The sequence below is a fragment of the Drosophila melanogaster genome, chromosome 2L (assembly GCF_000001215.4).
Source record: "Drosophila melanogaster chromosome 2L".
Taxonomy (NCBI): Eukaryota; Metazoa; Arthropoda; class Insecta; order Diptera; family Drosophilidae; genus Drosophila; species Drosophila melanogaster.
Window position 1 is genome coordinate 13,939,241 of NT_033779.5, and position 17,755 is coordinate 13,956,995.

Here is a 17,755-nt window from a genome sequence, read left to right on the forward strand (position 1 = left end):
ACAATTTTTCGCCACTGTCTTGCCACCGTTTTGACCTCAACACCCACAAAATGAACAAAAATAATGACCTTTGACTCGCAGTGGTTCGCACTTAAATCTCTCGTGCTGTAATATTTTTGGGAAAACTCCAGTTCGGCCTACAACAATAGCTGGCGAAGGAAATGACCAAAAAAAAAAAAAAAACGAATCTTTTGATTTGACATTTTCCATGTAATTGGCCAAATGCGGTTAGGGGCCCGGCCCCGCTTCGAACCTTGAATTATCAGACCACCGCAGCACCGCCTTCGACCGCCGTCGAACTCGAATTGCACACGGAACCAGACTCCAAAGCCTCCAAACAGAACCCGAGGGGAAGGCCCCCCCATCCACCGATCCACCGATCTTGGCGGCTGACTCCAGTGAGGAACTGGCTGGTACGCCCTCCGGAACGCCCACGCAAACACCTATAGCAGCCAGTTTGACGGCCCAAAAGTCGTTAGCAATAATGCAAATAATAAAGATATTAGTTGAGCTGCGTCGTGAGTGCCTATATAAGATAATTAGGAATCTAGATAGGAAATACTGGTATACAATTTTTAAAAGGTTCCGAATTTATTTAAATTTTAAAGTGATCTTTCTAGTTATGTGCTGAATTTACCATTTAAGTCAATGGAATAAGCCCGAATTTATTTATCTAAGATCCTGAGAATGGTTACCAGATGTTTTAAGAGTTGTTCTTTCATGCCGCTTCATTGACATTCTTGTTTTCGTGTTTGCTGCTAGCTCGTGTTTGGCAATAAAAATAAATAAATCATTTTGAACTGTGGCCATTGTTCGTTTGTACGAAAACTGTGCAGCAATTAGTGCAAAAAACTTTACCAACATTAAAAAAAAAAACAACAGAACTTCTAATAAAAACGTAACGAATAACAATAGTTTGGCTGGCCTGGGAATTATGTCGTTTGCTCGACTTTTGTTGCTGCATTTTAAGCAATATGGCGGTGTTTGTAACACCGTGTGAGGTGATGAAAATTTTTAGATTTATGTAGCAAGCATATAAAATTCCCAGGCACATAATTGTCAGCACCGCGAAATGCAAATGAAATATGTCAACAGATTAATCATCCTAAAAAGCTAATAGAAATACTTATAGTTGGTTTCATAAAAAAGGTTAGGCTTAGTGGGCTTAAACCGAATAAGTACTTTATTTACACTTACAATTTGTATATCAAATAAAAAATGACCATTTTTGTGTAATTGAGTGATTTGCAAAAACTGCATATTAACTTGATTCGTTTAACTAACCCAGGCATTTTCAATTGCTCGATTGACATTTAGCCAACTACATGGAATGCCACGCCCATTTGGATCAATGAAAAATTAGGCAAATGATTTGACTGCAACAACATGTCATGACTCGACTCGACTTTGTGAAATAAAAAATTACCAATATCAACAGCAGCCATCCCACAGAAGACAATGAATGGACAGAAAACGAAGCCAGTTTGCTGCAAATGCCACAGTGACACACTAACTGGGTGACTCCAAAAGCCGCCACAACAGCAACAGCACCTAAATGCAAAAACAAAAATTATGCAACTTCTCCAAAGTATCTCTTTTTCGAGCAGCTGTAGCAGCGGCAGCAAGTCGCAGCATGGTAGTTGGCTGGACTCCTGCAGTTGCCTAGTGCCCCAGCCAGATTTGGGAATCTGCCGCTGGTGCAGCTTGATTTCTTTTGGATATTTGGGAAAGATGTTTTCCAAGAGATTTTCCTATTCAATTTGGGACTACTTGCTTGGTGCTTGGTCCACTCCAAAGGCGTTGGCTGGCATTTGTTGTTCGCCCGCTTGACATAGTTCGCGGCTGAGATAAAGAACTTGAAGGAGTGTCCATAGTCCCAGTGAAACACTTTCAATACGGAAACGTGCCACTAAAGCTGGGAATAAATCGCAGTGAATTCGAGTTCGTTGCCTGAGTCTTTTGTTTCGCTGGACGTTCGCTGGACGCCGGTGAAAGGATTCGCGCGGCGCAACTTTCGTGCGAGAGAAACACACCCGTGGTCGAGACTAGGCCAGGCCAGACCACAATTTACGGCAATAATTCAAAAGATGGATTGCATAATACTATTGAATGCGATGCGGTAGCATTTATGCGCTTAATTGTTTGCAATTTGAATGCACCATCAGATGGGGCGGAGATGAGTACGGACAGGTGGTTAATCAGAAGTCAAGGAGGTCGAGTCATAAGTCGATGTCAAGATATGATCTGGAGTGCGCTATAGATGGAGTGAGCAACATCGTTGGCAGCCAAAAAAAAGGCACTTTAGTTATAAATATATTTTTGGGGTAGTTTTAGATGTTTTCCACTAAATTACTTTTCTTAAAATTTTAGTTTTAAGCTTTAAATTGAAATGGCATATACATAAATCTTTAATTAAACCCCAAAACGTAAATTTAGATCTTCTTTTATTGCCTGGTTTTTATAGTTTTCCATCGTCATCGCCGTGGGGTCAACAGTCTTAGCATTTAGCTGAAATGCGATCATGCACCATGTCAATTGCATTGTGGCTATAACAAGTATTTTATTTGCCGAATGGCTGGCCAAATGAAGCGGCAAGCACAATTGCAGGGCAGGCAAAAACAGAAGGCACATACGATGTAGGGGGAGATCTTGTGGGAGGGTCTTTCGAGGGGGCTCGGATTGGTTAGGAGACACTGAGATTTCCAGATTGCCAAAGACGTTCGCTTCACTTGACTTGCGCACCGGCGACTTCGATTACGTTCGCAATTTGAGTTTTCGGTTTTCGGTTTCGGTTTTGGGTTTTGAGTTTTGTGTTCGAGAAACTGGTGCAAGTTTTTTTTGTCGTGATTTCTGTGCAAACTGCTGGCGAGCAGACATGCATTTTGGCCAAAGGAAAAAACATCACATACTTTAACTAAACCAATTCATTTCGCAATCGGCCGACAACTGTTTGACGTTGCAGACGCATTCGGCTTGGATTTTGGCGATGGACAAGTTGGCGGTGACCTTCAAAACGTCGCCGCCGACTGGATAGTCGCTCATTAGAGCAAAAGTTTCACATTTGGCAATATGTGGAACGTCTTTAGTTGGCCTTTTCTCAGACTCAACCGAACGCCGAGAATTGCGAAAAAAAATTCGTTTTCAGTTTGCCATCTTTTGTCGGCCGACGTTGCGCTTGTGTCTCCATCATTTTGTGGCAATTAATTAAGTCTCAACAAATATGCGTACCTCCCCCATCATCAAATCATTTCCACCGATCTCCCCGCCGATCGGTGCAAGAAATATGGGTTTAATTGGCCGCCGTCGGTTGGCTCAATTTGTTGTCTTGTCTCTCGGCCGGAATGGTTATCATTGCGTAAAAGTTGCAATTCAGGCAATTCCTTCACATGTCTGGGATCCAATTTTTTCGGAGTGTGTGGGATCTCTTTTTCGATTATGGGCGGAAACTGAACCGATGATTTATTAATTGGCAGTGCTCCAGTTATGAGGATCGTCGATATTGCGGATATAGACTATGCATATTCATGGAAAAACCTTAAACGATTCATATTATTCATATTATGAATAATAAATTCGATAAAACAAAATTAAGTTGATATATGTACTACTCTCCCTCCCTCTACCATTTCTCTGCCATTTTAACAATTTTGTATTTTTGGTATACGAATTCTATTTATAATAATTTAAATATTACTATGCATTACTCGGCGACCTCTGACCAAGTCCTCTATATAAGGTTGTGTGCCTTCTATGTAATTATTAACCATTAAAATATATTTGTATTTAATTGCTATCTGGAGGTAGTGGTATTGATCAACGTAAAACATTCTTGTGCAAAGTAATTCGTTGTAATTAGACCCTTGATAGAGAGATCCGCTTTATAATCGTTGCATAACCCGAAACAATAACCAAGTCAAGAACGAAACTAATGCAATATGTGTACAATGTACATACGGTGAGTGTAAGAATGGGAATATGGGTATTTGCACACAACACCTACGAGTGGCAAAGTCGAGAATATAATTCGTAACAAATTATGGTTGAAAATACAAAATTACGAGTGCATGTAAGTGCGGTGTACCCCTGCCACGCCCCCAATGGATGTGTGCACACGCTGTCCGCAAAGCCGCCGACCTTCAAATGAATTCTTTGGCCTGGAACTGGTTCTGAATCTGATTCTAATAGCGATTCTATACGGACACAAAGATCGGCTCTCTTTTGTTTCTAAATGGAAGTTGATGGAAATTAAGTCAGAAATTAACAAGAACGGGTGACTTTTTATTAGAAAGTTGTTTCAGTTCCGTCTTTGCCATGATCAACGTCCTTGGGATCTAATCAGAGTCCAAACCCGCTCAGAGGGCTTTGGCCCCGATCATTAAGCCAATAGATAAAAAAGAAATACGGTTCATCCCAAAAAATACACGGGCTGATCTTTAATATATGGTAAGCGAGCTTAGAAGAACTGTTTTAATTGGCCTCGTTTGGGTAATAAGTAAGACGGACCGAACCGGATTTTTATTTTATTTTTGTTTGTCGTTGAAGTAAACAAATGCTAAATAGCCCTAAACTTAATTGATTCCATCCATCAAAAAACAAACATGATCAGAAGCTTTTTTTTGCAGTTTGAAAGTTGATATTTTGGTATTTGATGAGGAAAAACCCGGCACAGTTCGTTCACTTGTCGTAAAAAGTTGAAAACCAGCATTAAATATCAAGTGACTACTCCTGTTTCTTACGCATGTGGCTAAATGTTACTCCGAAATTTATGAGCGACTTTTAAATGAACTCAACTGACGTTGACTTGAAAATGGATGGCAGTGAAGAAGTGCACGTCATCTTTGGCTACAAACAGCTCCGGTCGACCTTGTGCGTGTCTTGTCTCAATCTGATCGGAGATCATCTTGGTCTTTAACATCACGTGGCCCGTAATCAATGGGCCTATGAGCTTGTCTCCTGGTGGCATCCACAACTGGAAATCTTTTTCCGTCTCAATGCAAATGCATTGCCAATTTGGGTCATGTCATCTCAGCTGACTGACTGGTGAGAGGATTTTCGGGTTTAAGGATCAGGAAGGCGTCAAGACATCTGTTTTTATTGTGACTGAGTATTATTGATTTATTACAACTTAAGCTGTACTTAATTACAGGTATGCATAATTCGCATCTCTTGGCTTGAAATAATTACTGGTATCCTACTTGTTACCTTGCAAGATTAAAGGGTCTTCGTATAACTTTTTATTAAAGTGATCGGAACATAAAGTTTTTGAACCATTCCGTCTATTTAATAAATATTATTAGAGAGCTGTAAATATTCCAGAAAATGATCCTCAAAAAGTCTAGTAAAAATACATTTTTTAAATATTATTTATGTTGAGTAGCCACCAAATCAAAAACGACAGCTGTTTAATAACAACATACTCTTTATTTACAAAATATATTTACAAGATATACAATTACAAAGAACCCTATGACAAACTATTTCCAGCAGCTAACCAGTGATAAAGACAGTGAAATTTATTTTATACATTTTATTTTATTTGTCCTTAATAGATTTTCACATAGATATTTCTGTTCTTATTATCCATTCAATTCATTGTGCGCCGAAACCTTTCACTGATAAACTTGGCCAGCTAAACTGTTCATAAATGGCGAAATTTACAAACAGTTAGCTGGTATTTATCCTAAACCTGGAGTTCTTGGCCCAGCACAATGGCTTCCATTGGATGGCTGGATTGGAAATAATTTACAAAAGGCATTGCTTGTTTCATCTTGGGGGTTCTTATCAGCTACAGAGAGTGTGGCAGGGCGGAAGTTTGACTTCCAGGGGGTATTTTAAGAGTTTGCTTCTGCGCTCGGTTTTGGAAAGGAAGGCCGACAGGTGGAGAGAGTGGGGAAGATAATTGAAAATGTTGCTAGATATCCTTCGGCTCATTTCCATTAAGTCCGCTCGCTCCAATAGATTCGCCTGCTTCCGGTCCATTCCGTCCGCTTACTTGTGGTAACCATGGTGGTCGGAGTAGACGGTGGCATCGTGGCCAATGGCGCTAACAGGGTAGCTGCTGACGGCAACGGTGGGTGCGTGCTTGACCACGGAGTGGGACACCACGGGCACCTTCACGTAGACGGGGTAGGGACGATCCACATGCACGGGCACCTGGACATTGACGGCCTTCTCCACGTAGACAGGGTAGGGCTTGGCCACTGGCACGGGGTAGGGCCTGGGCACCTCAACGGGCACTGGGCGATCGACGGGCACATGGACGGGCACCTTCTCGTGACGGATCACTTCGTAGGGCTGGGGCACTGGCACGGGCACCTTGACGTACTCCTTAACGGTCACGGGCACCTTGCGGATGACTTCGTAGGGCTGGGGCACGGGCACCTTAACTTCGACGGGCACGCGCTTCTCATGGACGACGGGATAGGGGCGGTCCACATGCACGGGCACTGGGATTCCCTTGGTGATGGTGATGGTCTTGTGCACATCGGCCTGCTTGCTGATCACATAGGGGGCGGGAGCGTGGTGGACAGCGACGGCGGGAGCAGTGTGTCCAACGGCGATCGCGGGACCACTGTGGCCCACGGCGACGGCAGCGGGTGCGGAGTATCCGGTCAGTCCGTAGCCATGTCCGTAGCTTCCGTGGCCGGAGATGGAACCATGTCCCAGGTAGCCGGTGTCCAGACCAGCATGACCGTAGCCGTAGCCCAGATCGAGCAGGCCGCGCTTGTCCAGCTTCTTCTCCAGCGGCACCTTCTCACCCTCGGTTTTGCTGGCGCAGGCGGAGGCCACCAGCAGAGCGGCTAAGCAGATCTGCAAAGAATTGAGTTGGTGCGATTGGTTATGAAACTATGCATTTTAGAGACTTTTAAATAATAATAATATATTAATTTTCTAGCAAAATTCTAGATATTTGTGATTTCTTAATAGTTTATTTCACAATAACTAAGTTAGTAAGTAGAACTTGATTCCTTGCAAATATAGTTTAAATCTATTTCAAAATGAAATGAAATAAAATTTAGTCATACTATCTTCGAATTCTCAACTGTGCAAACTCATCTATCATGAAATTCGTATAGTCTATTCTTTAAGTATTTGAAGCTTCTCTATGATAAAACAATTCAAGATATGCAACCTACATAAATTGCCTAACGAAAACGTTGACTTTTATCACCCATTGCCTAGTTTGATCGATTACCTAATCGCAATAGAAAGCGAAGGCGATAGGCGATATGTGGCCCGATTCGCATTGTGTCGTCCGTTGTCTCATCGCCCTCTTTCGCGATTCAAATGGTCAAGTGAAATTTGTGCGTGCCTGGCATAAATGATGCAGTGCAGTCATCGCCCACTGCCACGCCCAGTTTCCGCAATACGCCTCAACCGACTGGCGTCACGTTACGCATACGCAGTGGGCAACTCAGCGAATGCATTTGGAGCTGGCTTTAATTGAGCACATGAACCCAGTTGATTACGGCCTGGTAATAAACGTGGCTGGCACTCCAATTATGATCGTTCAGTTAATAAACGCTTATTAGCCATGTCGTTCAAGTTGAATTTGGTCGTTTGCGAGCATTTCACCTTTGATTAAGGAAATTTATCGGATTGAATTGTTTCAGGAAGTTGTTTGTTGTTGAAGATGGCCAGGTAAACAATGTGAGGCATTTGCAATGCAAAAGGCTATATTGTTCCAATTAGTTCATGTCAGCATTGTTCTGTATGCAATTCTTTGAATTATTACTTGATTTCTCACACTAAAATATGCTACCAACAGCGATAGTTCACATACTCGTACCCATTTACATATCAAACTAAATTCTATATGTCTAATTACTATATGTCTGTTGTACTTACGAATACTTTCATTGTGGAGTCTAATGGGACTTGCCAAGGCTGTAAGTAAACAAAGAAAACAATAAGATTATTTATACGAAATGCAGCATAGATATTTTTTTTTTTATAAGATCAGCACTTTAATTGGTATTAACAATCTGTTCTTTGGGAAAATGTTCCTTGGAAAATTGAAGTTATTTAGAGCACACGGCTCGCACAGTTATTAGTTTATAACTTTTAGATCACAGCTTAAACTTTATTTCCGTTTCACATAGACTACACGCATTTTAGAAACAAACAAAAATTAACTTGGCATTTGGCTTCACTTACAAGCAACTCAGTAACAGCGAAATAGACTGTGGAAGGATTGTAGAATCACTAGCGATTCCAAACCTTTGACTGGATGCTGTCTGTGGTCAGTGGCGCGCTTTTATACCCCCAAAGAGTTTTTGTGTCAAAACGAAACTGAAAACACCGCCAAACCAAGTCGCTCAGCGGTTTCCAAAAGCTTTTCCCACCACAAACCAGCCTAATTGCTCTCTTCAAAGCTCTGAGTTCGGCTTGGTTTGCGCTTGTATTGGTTATATTTGTGTGTATTAGTGCGGCACGGAAAGTTGCAAGCGGAAGCGCTCACCAATACACTGGCATGCCACCAATACTCACGCAATTGCGGCTTTTCTCTGTGTGTATTGGTGACTTTAGCCGCCAACTTGAAAGTGGCTTATAAAATATGGGTGCAAATGTGATCAAATCAATTTGGGAACATAAAAAGCAAATAAAATAAATTAACTAAATCTTGAATTGAAATTTATATTGGGAAAATCCCGCAGAACGTACTAGCAATCCTTTCTTGTTTTTTTTTTGTTTTATTTGGATAAAAAGTCTTCGGGCTTCTTAGCAAGTTGTTCCCAAAAATATAGATTTCAACGAAAGGTCATATGTCTATCAAAGTCGTTATGTTTTGTTTGTCAAGTTTCAGAAGTCAGCAGTTTTGGTCGAACCTGATTCCTAATATCAATAATTCTGAGTCTACCTAATGGAAATTCAACTAGATTTTGTTTTGATTCCATTAATTAAAAAAAAAAAAAAACTTGCTTATTAGTATCATATTTATACGTTCGGCTCGCATTTTAAACAAAGGGTCTATAAATCTGGAATTGTTCAAAGGGGTAATCTGGTTTTAATCTTGTATAATTTCAATATAAAATTTATTTCGAAACATTTTGTGGCCCAATAAACAAAAGTGTAACAAAGCAATTTCTTTCATTTGAGTTTAATAAATCTCAAATTCACTTAGCAGATCTAATATCGTAGAACTTGATTTAACGGTAACTTGATTTATAACTTAATTAATGTTTCTTATAATTTTGTATGCATTTGGCGAACCGAATGTTTTCCGGATTTTAGTATTTAATTTTTAACCGGATTCAGATCTTTTAAAAATGGCAATTAATTACATTAAACTTTGATTTTGTAATTGATATTGTAGTAAGCAACATTTATCAAAGTTCACTGTACTTGTAACCAGTTACTTGCTTTATATCAGTATACATTGTTGCAAGATAGTAATTTGAGTGTGATGTCTCAATTTCTATTGCTGTCATAATTAGGCTTTCTGGTTTTCTTGCCACCTTTGGGGTACTCGGGTTACCATTTTGCACTTCCTGCAACAACCAGGTAAAAACGGAAGCTGCCTCTCTGGAATTTCTCGGCATCTTTGATGTCATTGACAATGGTTTAGTGATCACCGGGCGGAAAAAATAGATACTATCTGCGATTGGGGGTGGTGAAAAGTGATGCAACAGATGCGGTGCATAACCGTGGGCTGCGAATCTCAAGTTTCGCACTCGAAATCGATTATCGGAACGCTGGGTGTGGGATTGTGGAGTGGAATACCAACGGGGATTGCAAATGGATCTGTGACTGGAACAGTGACTGGATCGGGTGCCATGCGTGAGATCTGCACTGTGGCGTAAAAGTGAAAGGCCTTTATGGGTCGCCGTTGCAGTAGCGGCATTAGATGCTTGTGCATTTGCACAAAATCAGATTATATATCAGCCAGGCTGAGTCCGTGATTTGGCAATTGCCAGCATAATTATTTGTTAATGCGCAAAATGAAACCTGTTGAATGTTGGACTCCGCTCCAATCGGCCGACTGGCAGCCAAAATGATATGCGTGTACCATGATTGACTAATCCTAGTGCCATTGTCTTGCTCTGACGGGCGGGAAAGATATTTGCATTTTCTATTGTCTATATCCGATTCTACAAAGGCAATCAAACTAAAACAAACATCTACCTATCGCCATATAAAGACGCTTTCCAAACTCTATGGTGTTTTGTCAACACCTCAGCCTTTTAGAGCTGAACGAATAAAAAAAGCTTGTTTAACTTTTGCCTGCAATCCGCTTTTTATTCCTTCTTGACCTGTCAGGCAACTATCATAAATATATCTGCCGTTATTTAAGCTATTGTCCACATTCTAAAGATCTTTTTAAATATGTTAATGGGTGTCTATTTCAGGCTCTACAAACTTTATATGCCACAAAATCCTTGACGTATTTTAACTTTTAATATGCACACGATTTTTTTAGACATCCCCGAATTTATAAATATTCAAACGCAATATTTGAAAAGCTAAAAGTCCCCAATGAAAAAGCTGGGCCACTTAACAACCGTTTAAAATCAACTTAAATCTGCATATAATTATGTAGTAATCAAAAAGAGAACGTAAGATTAGATAGTTCTGTTAAATATTTAAATGTGACCATTAGATAACGCATCCAATCAAGACTAACCGAGATACGTAAGAGGCAAAACCAGATTTGCCTTTTGAACGACGCCCTTGGCCACAAAAGAACACGATTCTGGGTTGTCTTCTCCATTACATGGGACTTCCCCAATCCCAAGCCGCAGTTCGCCTGAACTTTGGGTCTAAACAACTTTTACTTTCTACGGAAAATATGTCGTTCCCAATGTTTGCCCACATGGAACAGTGCCAAGTCAGCTGGACCTGTGCAGCTGTTTGCCCACAACAACGAGAGTTACAATTCTGTCAGACGTATCCACCAGATACTCCCACATTGGGGGTGGTTAAAGAGAGAAAGAGAGGGGGCGTGGCGTGTTGCGGTTGCAACATGAAAGCCGACTGGGGAAAGAGACCACCCTCGCCAAGTTTGTAGGCTGCTGCAGTTGCATTTCGACTTTGCCATCTCAGTTGGCCTTTTTGGACGCTGTGCGGATTCTCATGTTCGAAGTCGCCATAAATTGTGGTCAACCGATGCGGCGTTATTCATTGATTATAACGACAACAATAACTGCAGTTAGCCCAATGCATGTAGCCGCCTATTGATTTATGGCCAATTGTTTTGCACTGTGTTAATGTTCGGTTGTTTTGACTGCCTTCTGCACGCTGTTGTGGCCTGTTTTCTAGAGTTTTGGCCAAGCGCCTTGCTCTCAGACTGTGTCAAAGGGGCCCCAAATTAGCCAAATAATAATTAGGCTTATTTGGGCCGCAAGTGGCTGGCAATCGTCGCATATTCACAATGCATGGCATGCGGTATTTCACACGATTGTAAGCGTGTACGGCTGCAGGTAAGCGACTTGAAATCCGAGTTGAAAAACGGTATGGGAAATTCCGATTCGCATAAGATGTCTAATGGCGGAAACTGGAGTGTTATGAATTTGCTAATTATAAATAGATACCATTGTTTTTTTTTTTAAATTTTAATACTTTTTCCAAGCTCCAATATATTCAAAGATTTTTAAATAAATTTTCAAATAACTTAGATATATAACTACGCTGTTAATTGGTTTTAAATATTTTTTAAAGGTATTATTATGTTAATTACAAGTCTTTCATTATCATATATCATATGGAAACTCTTCTCAACATATTTAGCTTGACCTCAGCATTTAAGCTATCCTTGCGAATTTTTCGAACTTCCATCATCTTGAAAATTATGAGCTGCCAACGCAAACGATTTGGTTTTTAAACCGCTTTATTTTGACTACCATGCCGAACTGCAAACGTTTTTACAACTTGTTGCCAGCAAGCGAGCTTAAGCAAAATAATGTAAAATGATAAAAATAAAAATAATCATTGCTGCGAACATAACAACTTGTATGGCCATTCGGATAGGAATTGGATCAAGTTCGCTGCCACGAGTCTGGGTTGCCTCGATTGGATTGTCTGGCGATTGGGTTCACAAGATTATTGATTTATGCGCACGGATCTAGCGACAATCGAGGCACAAGCAAAATGAACTCAAATTAAATGCTAATTAGGTTCCAAAAAGCGGATCTAGAACAATAAATAATGATACAATTAGGAGTGGAATTACATAGCTCTGCATTTTGTCGTATCTCGAAAATGAGCAATATGCTGCCGCCAACGGATCGGAATTGGAGTTGGAGTCGAAATCGGAATCGGAATCCGAAACTGAAAGTGCATTGTGCAACGTACTGAATCGCCATCCACGTCGACATCAACTCGAACTCTATTTATGGCCTAGACACAAAACCGGACCGACTTCTTGCCGAGTTGGAGCGACTGCATCCGCAATGTTTCTAAACGAGAAGAGAAAAAAAACAGTGGATGTGAAAAAAATAAAATAACATAAAACTAAACCATCTGAGCTGCGATCTTTTGAAGGAAGCTGTTGGCCATTCGCTGTCTTGGTCGCATTAGTTTGTTTAGACCGCACGCCCATGGCGCTTAAATGATTTGCTGGCCGGGCCAAGAGAGCGGCGTGGCCAACAGGGCGTATGGCTAATGCCCAGGCCAATGGCTCGACAACGGCATCGGATCGGGCTGGCCACGTTTTCTTTGCAAAGTTTTGGCATTTTGACATATCAAGTGAAAAGCCTAAGCGATTTCCGACAAGTAACCAGTTTTTGCTTCGGTTCATTTTTTGTTTACGAAAAACTGCACATTACAAATGCGCATAAATTTTGGTAACATTTAAATAAATCTAAAAGTTGGGAATTAGTTCGGTCTGTGGGTGTGGGGTAATAGATTAAACAGATTGCCTAATGGAATCAATTTGTCATCAAAGTAAATTTAAGGTAATAGAATTTGACATTTGGGTTTTAATTGCTGTTAAAAACTGGAACGCTGATGCTAAGAATAACATTCAGAAAACGATCACACTGGTCAAAATAATATTTAATATTTTTTTACTCAAAAGCGAAATACTTGAATCTAATTTTGATATCGATATAAACTATATGTTCACAATATAATGTCCTCATGACCCAAATCTTTTATCGCACAAATTGAGCTTGGAAGTCATGAACTCGGCATGTTAAAATTAATTGATATTGCTTTCGGATTCCCCCACTGTTCCATTACAAAACCCGACCCGTTTCCACCTGATGAGCATGCGCATGAAAGTCAAGGTCGGTCTTAAAACAAAAGGAAGGCGAAAAACAAAAAAAAAAATGTGTAACTCGCAAGTAATTTTCGCTTCGTCAAGCGAAACAATAAGAAGTGATATTTGCCCTAAGAGTAACGACATTAGCAGCAAATTACAGGCCGCAGCACAATTTCAGGCAGACCGAAAAGCATTTCGCGAAACGATTGAATGCATTCATGGGTCCGCCAGTCAATCAGTCAGTCAGTCATGGACATTGAACCACTTTAGGGGCATGGCTAGCAGGCTACTGGTTAGAAAACGCCATCCAACGAAACCAAAACTGATCTCAGCCAGTACTAACCCAAACGTGACCTCAACAAGTGACATTCACATCAGTTGGAAGAATTGAGCTTGAATTAAATTATAAGCTCAAACGAGAAATCTATAAGCATACCATTTATAGAAAACTAGAGTACAGGCTGCTAGATATATTTGAGCGGTTTAGTGGACACTTAAAAGCCAGTTAAATAATATATTTTCCTCGTTGCTTTCCTTGAGTTCCCATCTGGCCATTGCCCGAGTCACAAATCCTCCTTTGAAACCGGCATTGTGCAAGAAGTTCGCGGCTTAAGTCTTTTGATTGTCCGCTGGACCGGCCGACAGAAGCAGAAATGTCAATTGCCATCGATTGGCCGAAACCCGATGGGGAAAATAGCAATCGATGGCTCAGTTCAGCTGGCCCATTCAGCAATTGGCCAAAATGAATGGTTTGCCAACGAGACGAGAATCCGAAAACCGATCATTAGTGGCGATCGCATAAACGACATCGTTCATACGCCCCGCGGCCGTTGAATAATTGTACTCGCTTTGTGGTCTCCGAAAATTAAAGATTTTTCGCATATTTTTCATTGGTACATGTGTTCCATGTCCCCTCAAACGTCGAATAGAATTTTCGCAACATTTAATTTTAGCACAATGCTGCTGAAAAACGGCTGCTGCAGTGGCTGCAACAAAAATTGGACTAATTGCCGACAATGTTGGCTCTGATTGACTGGACCAAAGACCGTCAGGCTGGCCGAGTGTTTGATTGAATGATTGAACGAATGAATGGCAAGCGTTGAGACAGCAAACGGCGAACAGCAAAACGGCAAGAGGCAACACCACACCAGCAACACGACGAGGCAGCTGCCTAATCCCTGTTATTGGGTCATGTCGCGTCTCTGGGAAAATGTGGCGACGATGTGGCAATGTGGCAACCGCTGCCAAGTGCCAAAAACATAACACACCACCGAACCAACCACTGAGCCAATGAGCTAGTGAGCCAGTGTGCCAGTGTACCAAGTGGTTGCAGTTGCAGTTGCAGTTGCTCTCGTCAATGTGGCTGAAGCTGATGCACTTAATGGTGGCTGGGAGTTTTGCAGCCGTGATCGAACATTGTGAAAAGTGAACATTAAAAATGCCATTTTTTTTCCAAGACCCCAACTTGCAACATTCTCACTGGGAGGAATGTTTGACTGCGATGCTGGAGAGTGAACGACCCAAGACCTCCAACTCAACCATCTATCTCTATGACGTTTCAGTTGGGGAATCCCCGAGCAGAAGGCCGAAAATAAATTATCGCCTCTTCCCTCTCATTTAGAAAGAAAACAAACAAAAGAAATCCATTAGTTGAACTTGTTCTTGGCCCTCAACGTATTACTAGTTTTGTATGCTAAAAAAATCCCAAAAAATCCGCCAATATGTTGCATAATTATTATAAATCAATGAACAATGACTCCGCAGATAAATAGTTTCTGCGAAAAAATAGTTAGTTCCTATAAAATTAAAATTTTAATTTAAAAAGCGAAACCCAGTTGCTTCGGTTGAAGCCACTTCGAACTTATCTTTTGAATAATTGCTACCCGATTGCGCAGCCGTCGCCATAACAATACAATAAAAATGCCATAAACATAAATGCGATTAAATGAGCATAAAGAACTGGCAATTACAAGACCACAAAACTTGACTTTTGCATGATTTCGAAACTGCAAGAGAACGACTTTGGCCGGCGACTTGCTTCAGTTTAAGGCTTCAACTGGAGCTCGACCTTGAGCCAGAATGCGAACGAGTGGCCAGCAGTTGAGCTGCAGCTCCAGCTGAATCCAACAGACAACCGCCAACACCATGTACACGAACTGTCTTACATAGCCACTCTCACTCGAGACAATTGACAATGTTTAAGTTGGCCAAGAAGCGTGACCGCGAACGTTCTAAGTCGATGTATCTTTAAAGCCACGTTTCCGTCCTCTTTCAGATACTTTTTCTCCACGGTTCTGCAGTTCCAGATCTATCGAGGCCTGTGCCGCGAGTCCGGCCAGTATGTGCCCGGTGATCCTAGGAAGCCGCTCCACCAATGCGACATTTATCGCCAGCCAGCAGCGGGAAATATTCTCAAGTAAGTAATGTATATAGAAAATCCAAATGTATCACTCATAACTGGTTCGTTAGCCGTTTTCAATAGCACCATTTTATTTCCACACTTCTTTAACTTCACTTAATTTATGTTAAAATATTTGTTGTTTAATAAAATTAACACATCTTATCATGAATACCTAAACTGTTATGCCCCATCAATCTTTTTTGATTTCTCTATTTATTTCCTTGAAAATTTATATATTTTTTCCCTGAAAATATTTACAGAAAGAAGTAGTTGAATTATTTTGGTAGGAAATATTATTTGTTTAAAGATTATATCACATTTTCTTATAAGTTTGTATTTAATGAATACTCTGAGTGCCTCTAGTTTTTAGTATCAATAATAATGAGACGTGCTTCAATAATGGTTTTAATTTCTCCTCACAGAACCCTGATGTCCAAGGGAGCCTCCCAGCCATGGCAAGAGGTCCTTGAGGAAACCCTGAGGGAGGGTCGCTTGGATGGAACCGCTCTGCGGGAGTACTTTGCTCCACTGGAGGAATGGCTGCGCCAGGAGAATCTGCGGACGAACGAGTATGTGGGATGGAACTACGATGGTGACTACTGCAAGAGGAGCATCGAAACTGCTGGCTTGCAGGTCTTTGGTGGATATTACAATGGTGCGACGGGACAAAAGTCAGCGCCATTCCTATACCCACTGATCTTGCTGATTTACCTTTACTTCAGCCTACGTTTATTATGAAATTCTGTCGTTTACATGCTAACGTTAAGAATATGTAAACAAAACAGTCAGACAAATTGTTGTTCCACTTAATACTTCCGCTTATTCAAGTCGCACCTATAACTAAGTTGAACTTGAATCAATGCCAAAAAATACACACACACAATTCTAAAATTAAATAAACAAAAAAAAAAAAAAACAAGCAAATGTGACAAATTGCCCGACTGGCTCTGACTGCACCCTAAAAATTGCAACAAAACGAAAAGAAACTACGGATCTTGCTCGAATGCGCTATACCCCTTGATGAACTAATATATACAACAAATGAAATTATGTTAAGAAAGATGATTCATGAAGTAGATTCAGACACCTACTCGAAACATTAATTTCTTGTAAATTCCTGAAGATTTCGTTGATCCTGGCATGCAGCAATGTTCTTTCGAATACCCTCTTGCAAAACCAGTATCCAAATTGGTGAAGAGCTGAGTGGGATGGGGGGCATTTGAGGCAGCACCGAGTGGGATGGTGTGTGCAACCCATGCGGGTCATTGGAACTCCGGCGTCGCACGCACATTGCTCACTCATTTGGTGGGTTTTGTTGTTGCTGCTATGGTTGTTGCTTACAATTTAATCAAATAAAATAAATAAACGTGCTGCAATTTCATAGTTGTGCTTTTGTTTTCGCTGCAGCTGCTGCCCCGTCTGCGGTTTCTGATGGAGTCGCCAACTGGTTTTTTGTTGTGTATAAATTTGATTTAATAAATTGCAGCAGCAGCAACTTTGGTGTAAACAAGACAATCAACACTTGAGTGGGTTGGACGGGTGTTTGGGGCATATTATGGGGCGTTGCACGGTCATCTCGGTGGCATTGTTCTAAAGTTTATCAAAGAAATACGACACTTAAGCTAAGTAACTTGAGTGGTGCAGCTCACTTTCCGCATATTTCTAATCAACTTAAATGGAGATGATTTCAATGGCAATACGAAGAATGTGCAAAGCGATTTAAATCTGTTCAAGCGAGATAAGTAAGTATAATCCTGATTAAAATTACAAAATCGTACACACATTATTTTTAGCACAAATACAGCACGATTGCTTGCTTAAATCTGCCAGTGCTGACAACAAATTGAAAGTGATTTTATTGTATAAACAAATAATTGAGCAGGTGCTATATCCGCTTGTAATATTAAGTAGTCTAGTTAGTACCATTAAACAAAGATATAGTTTGTTGGTACTTGTTTTTTTTAGTCGTAAATTTAACTGCCATGTCTTGCACTTAAGTATTAATTACGTTTATGTTTATCGTAGATTTAATCTCACTCTTAAGTTAAACGCATTTTAATCTTGGCACTTTTAATCAAGCAACATATTTTCTTAGATTGAAAAGCAATATAATATACTAATTTATCGTTGATTAAATTTGATTTAGAACATAT

General features: G+C 40.6%; 2 protein-coding genes across 3 annotated transcripts in view; one reads left to right on the forward strand and one right to left on the reverse strand.

Annotated features, from left to right (window-relative positions):
• Ance-3 overlaps positions 1 to 16,948 on the forward strand; it is a 41,464-nt gene extending 24,516 nt beyond the window's left edge. The window contains exons 8-9 of one of the 2 annotated variants that reach the window (NM_001298988.1): positions 15,477 to 15,617; positions 16,025 to 16,948. In NM_001298988.1, coding sequence (NP_001285917.1) covers positions 15,477 to 15,617; positions 16,025 to 16,340 — 457 coding nt within the window. In that variant the 3' untranslated portion in view covers positions 16,341 to 16,948. The remainder of the gene's footprint in view (positions 1 to 15,476; positions 15,618 to 16,024) is intronic. The other variant, NM_001038815.2, reaches the window with a different exon arrangement.
• Positions 5,516 to 8,236, reverse strand: Vajk3. The gene is made up of 3 exons (NM_135846.4): positions 8,158 to 8,236; positions 7,849 to 7,887; positions 5,516 to 6,810 (listed from the first exon to the last, which is right to left on the reverse strand). Exons 2-3 carry the CDS (start codon positions 7,858 to 7,860, stop codon positions 5,989 to 5,991), a joined length of 834 nt encoding a protein of 277 aa, NP_609690.1. The 5' UTR covers positions 7,861 to 7,887; positions 8,158 to 8,236; the 3' UTR covers positions 5,516 to 5,988.
• Positions 16,949 to 17,755: the final 807 nt, after the last annotated feature.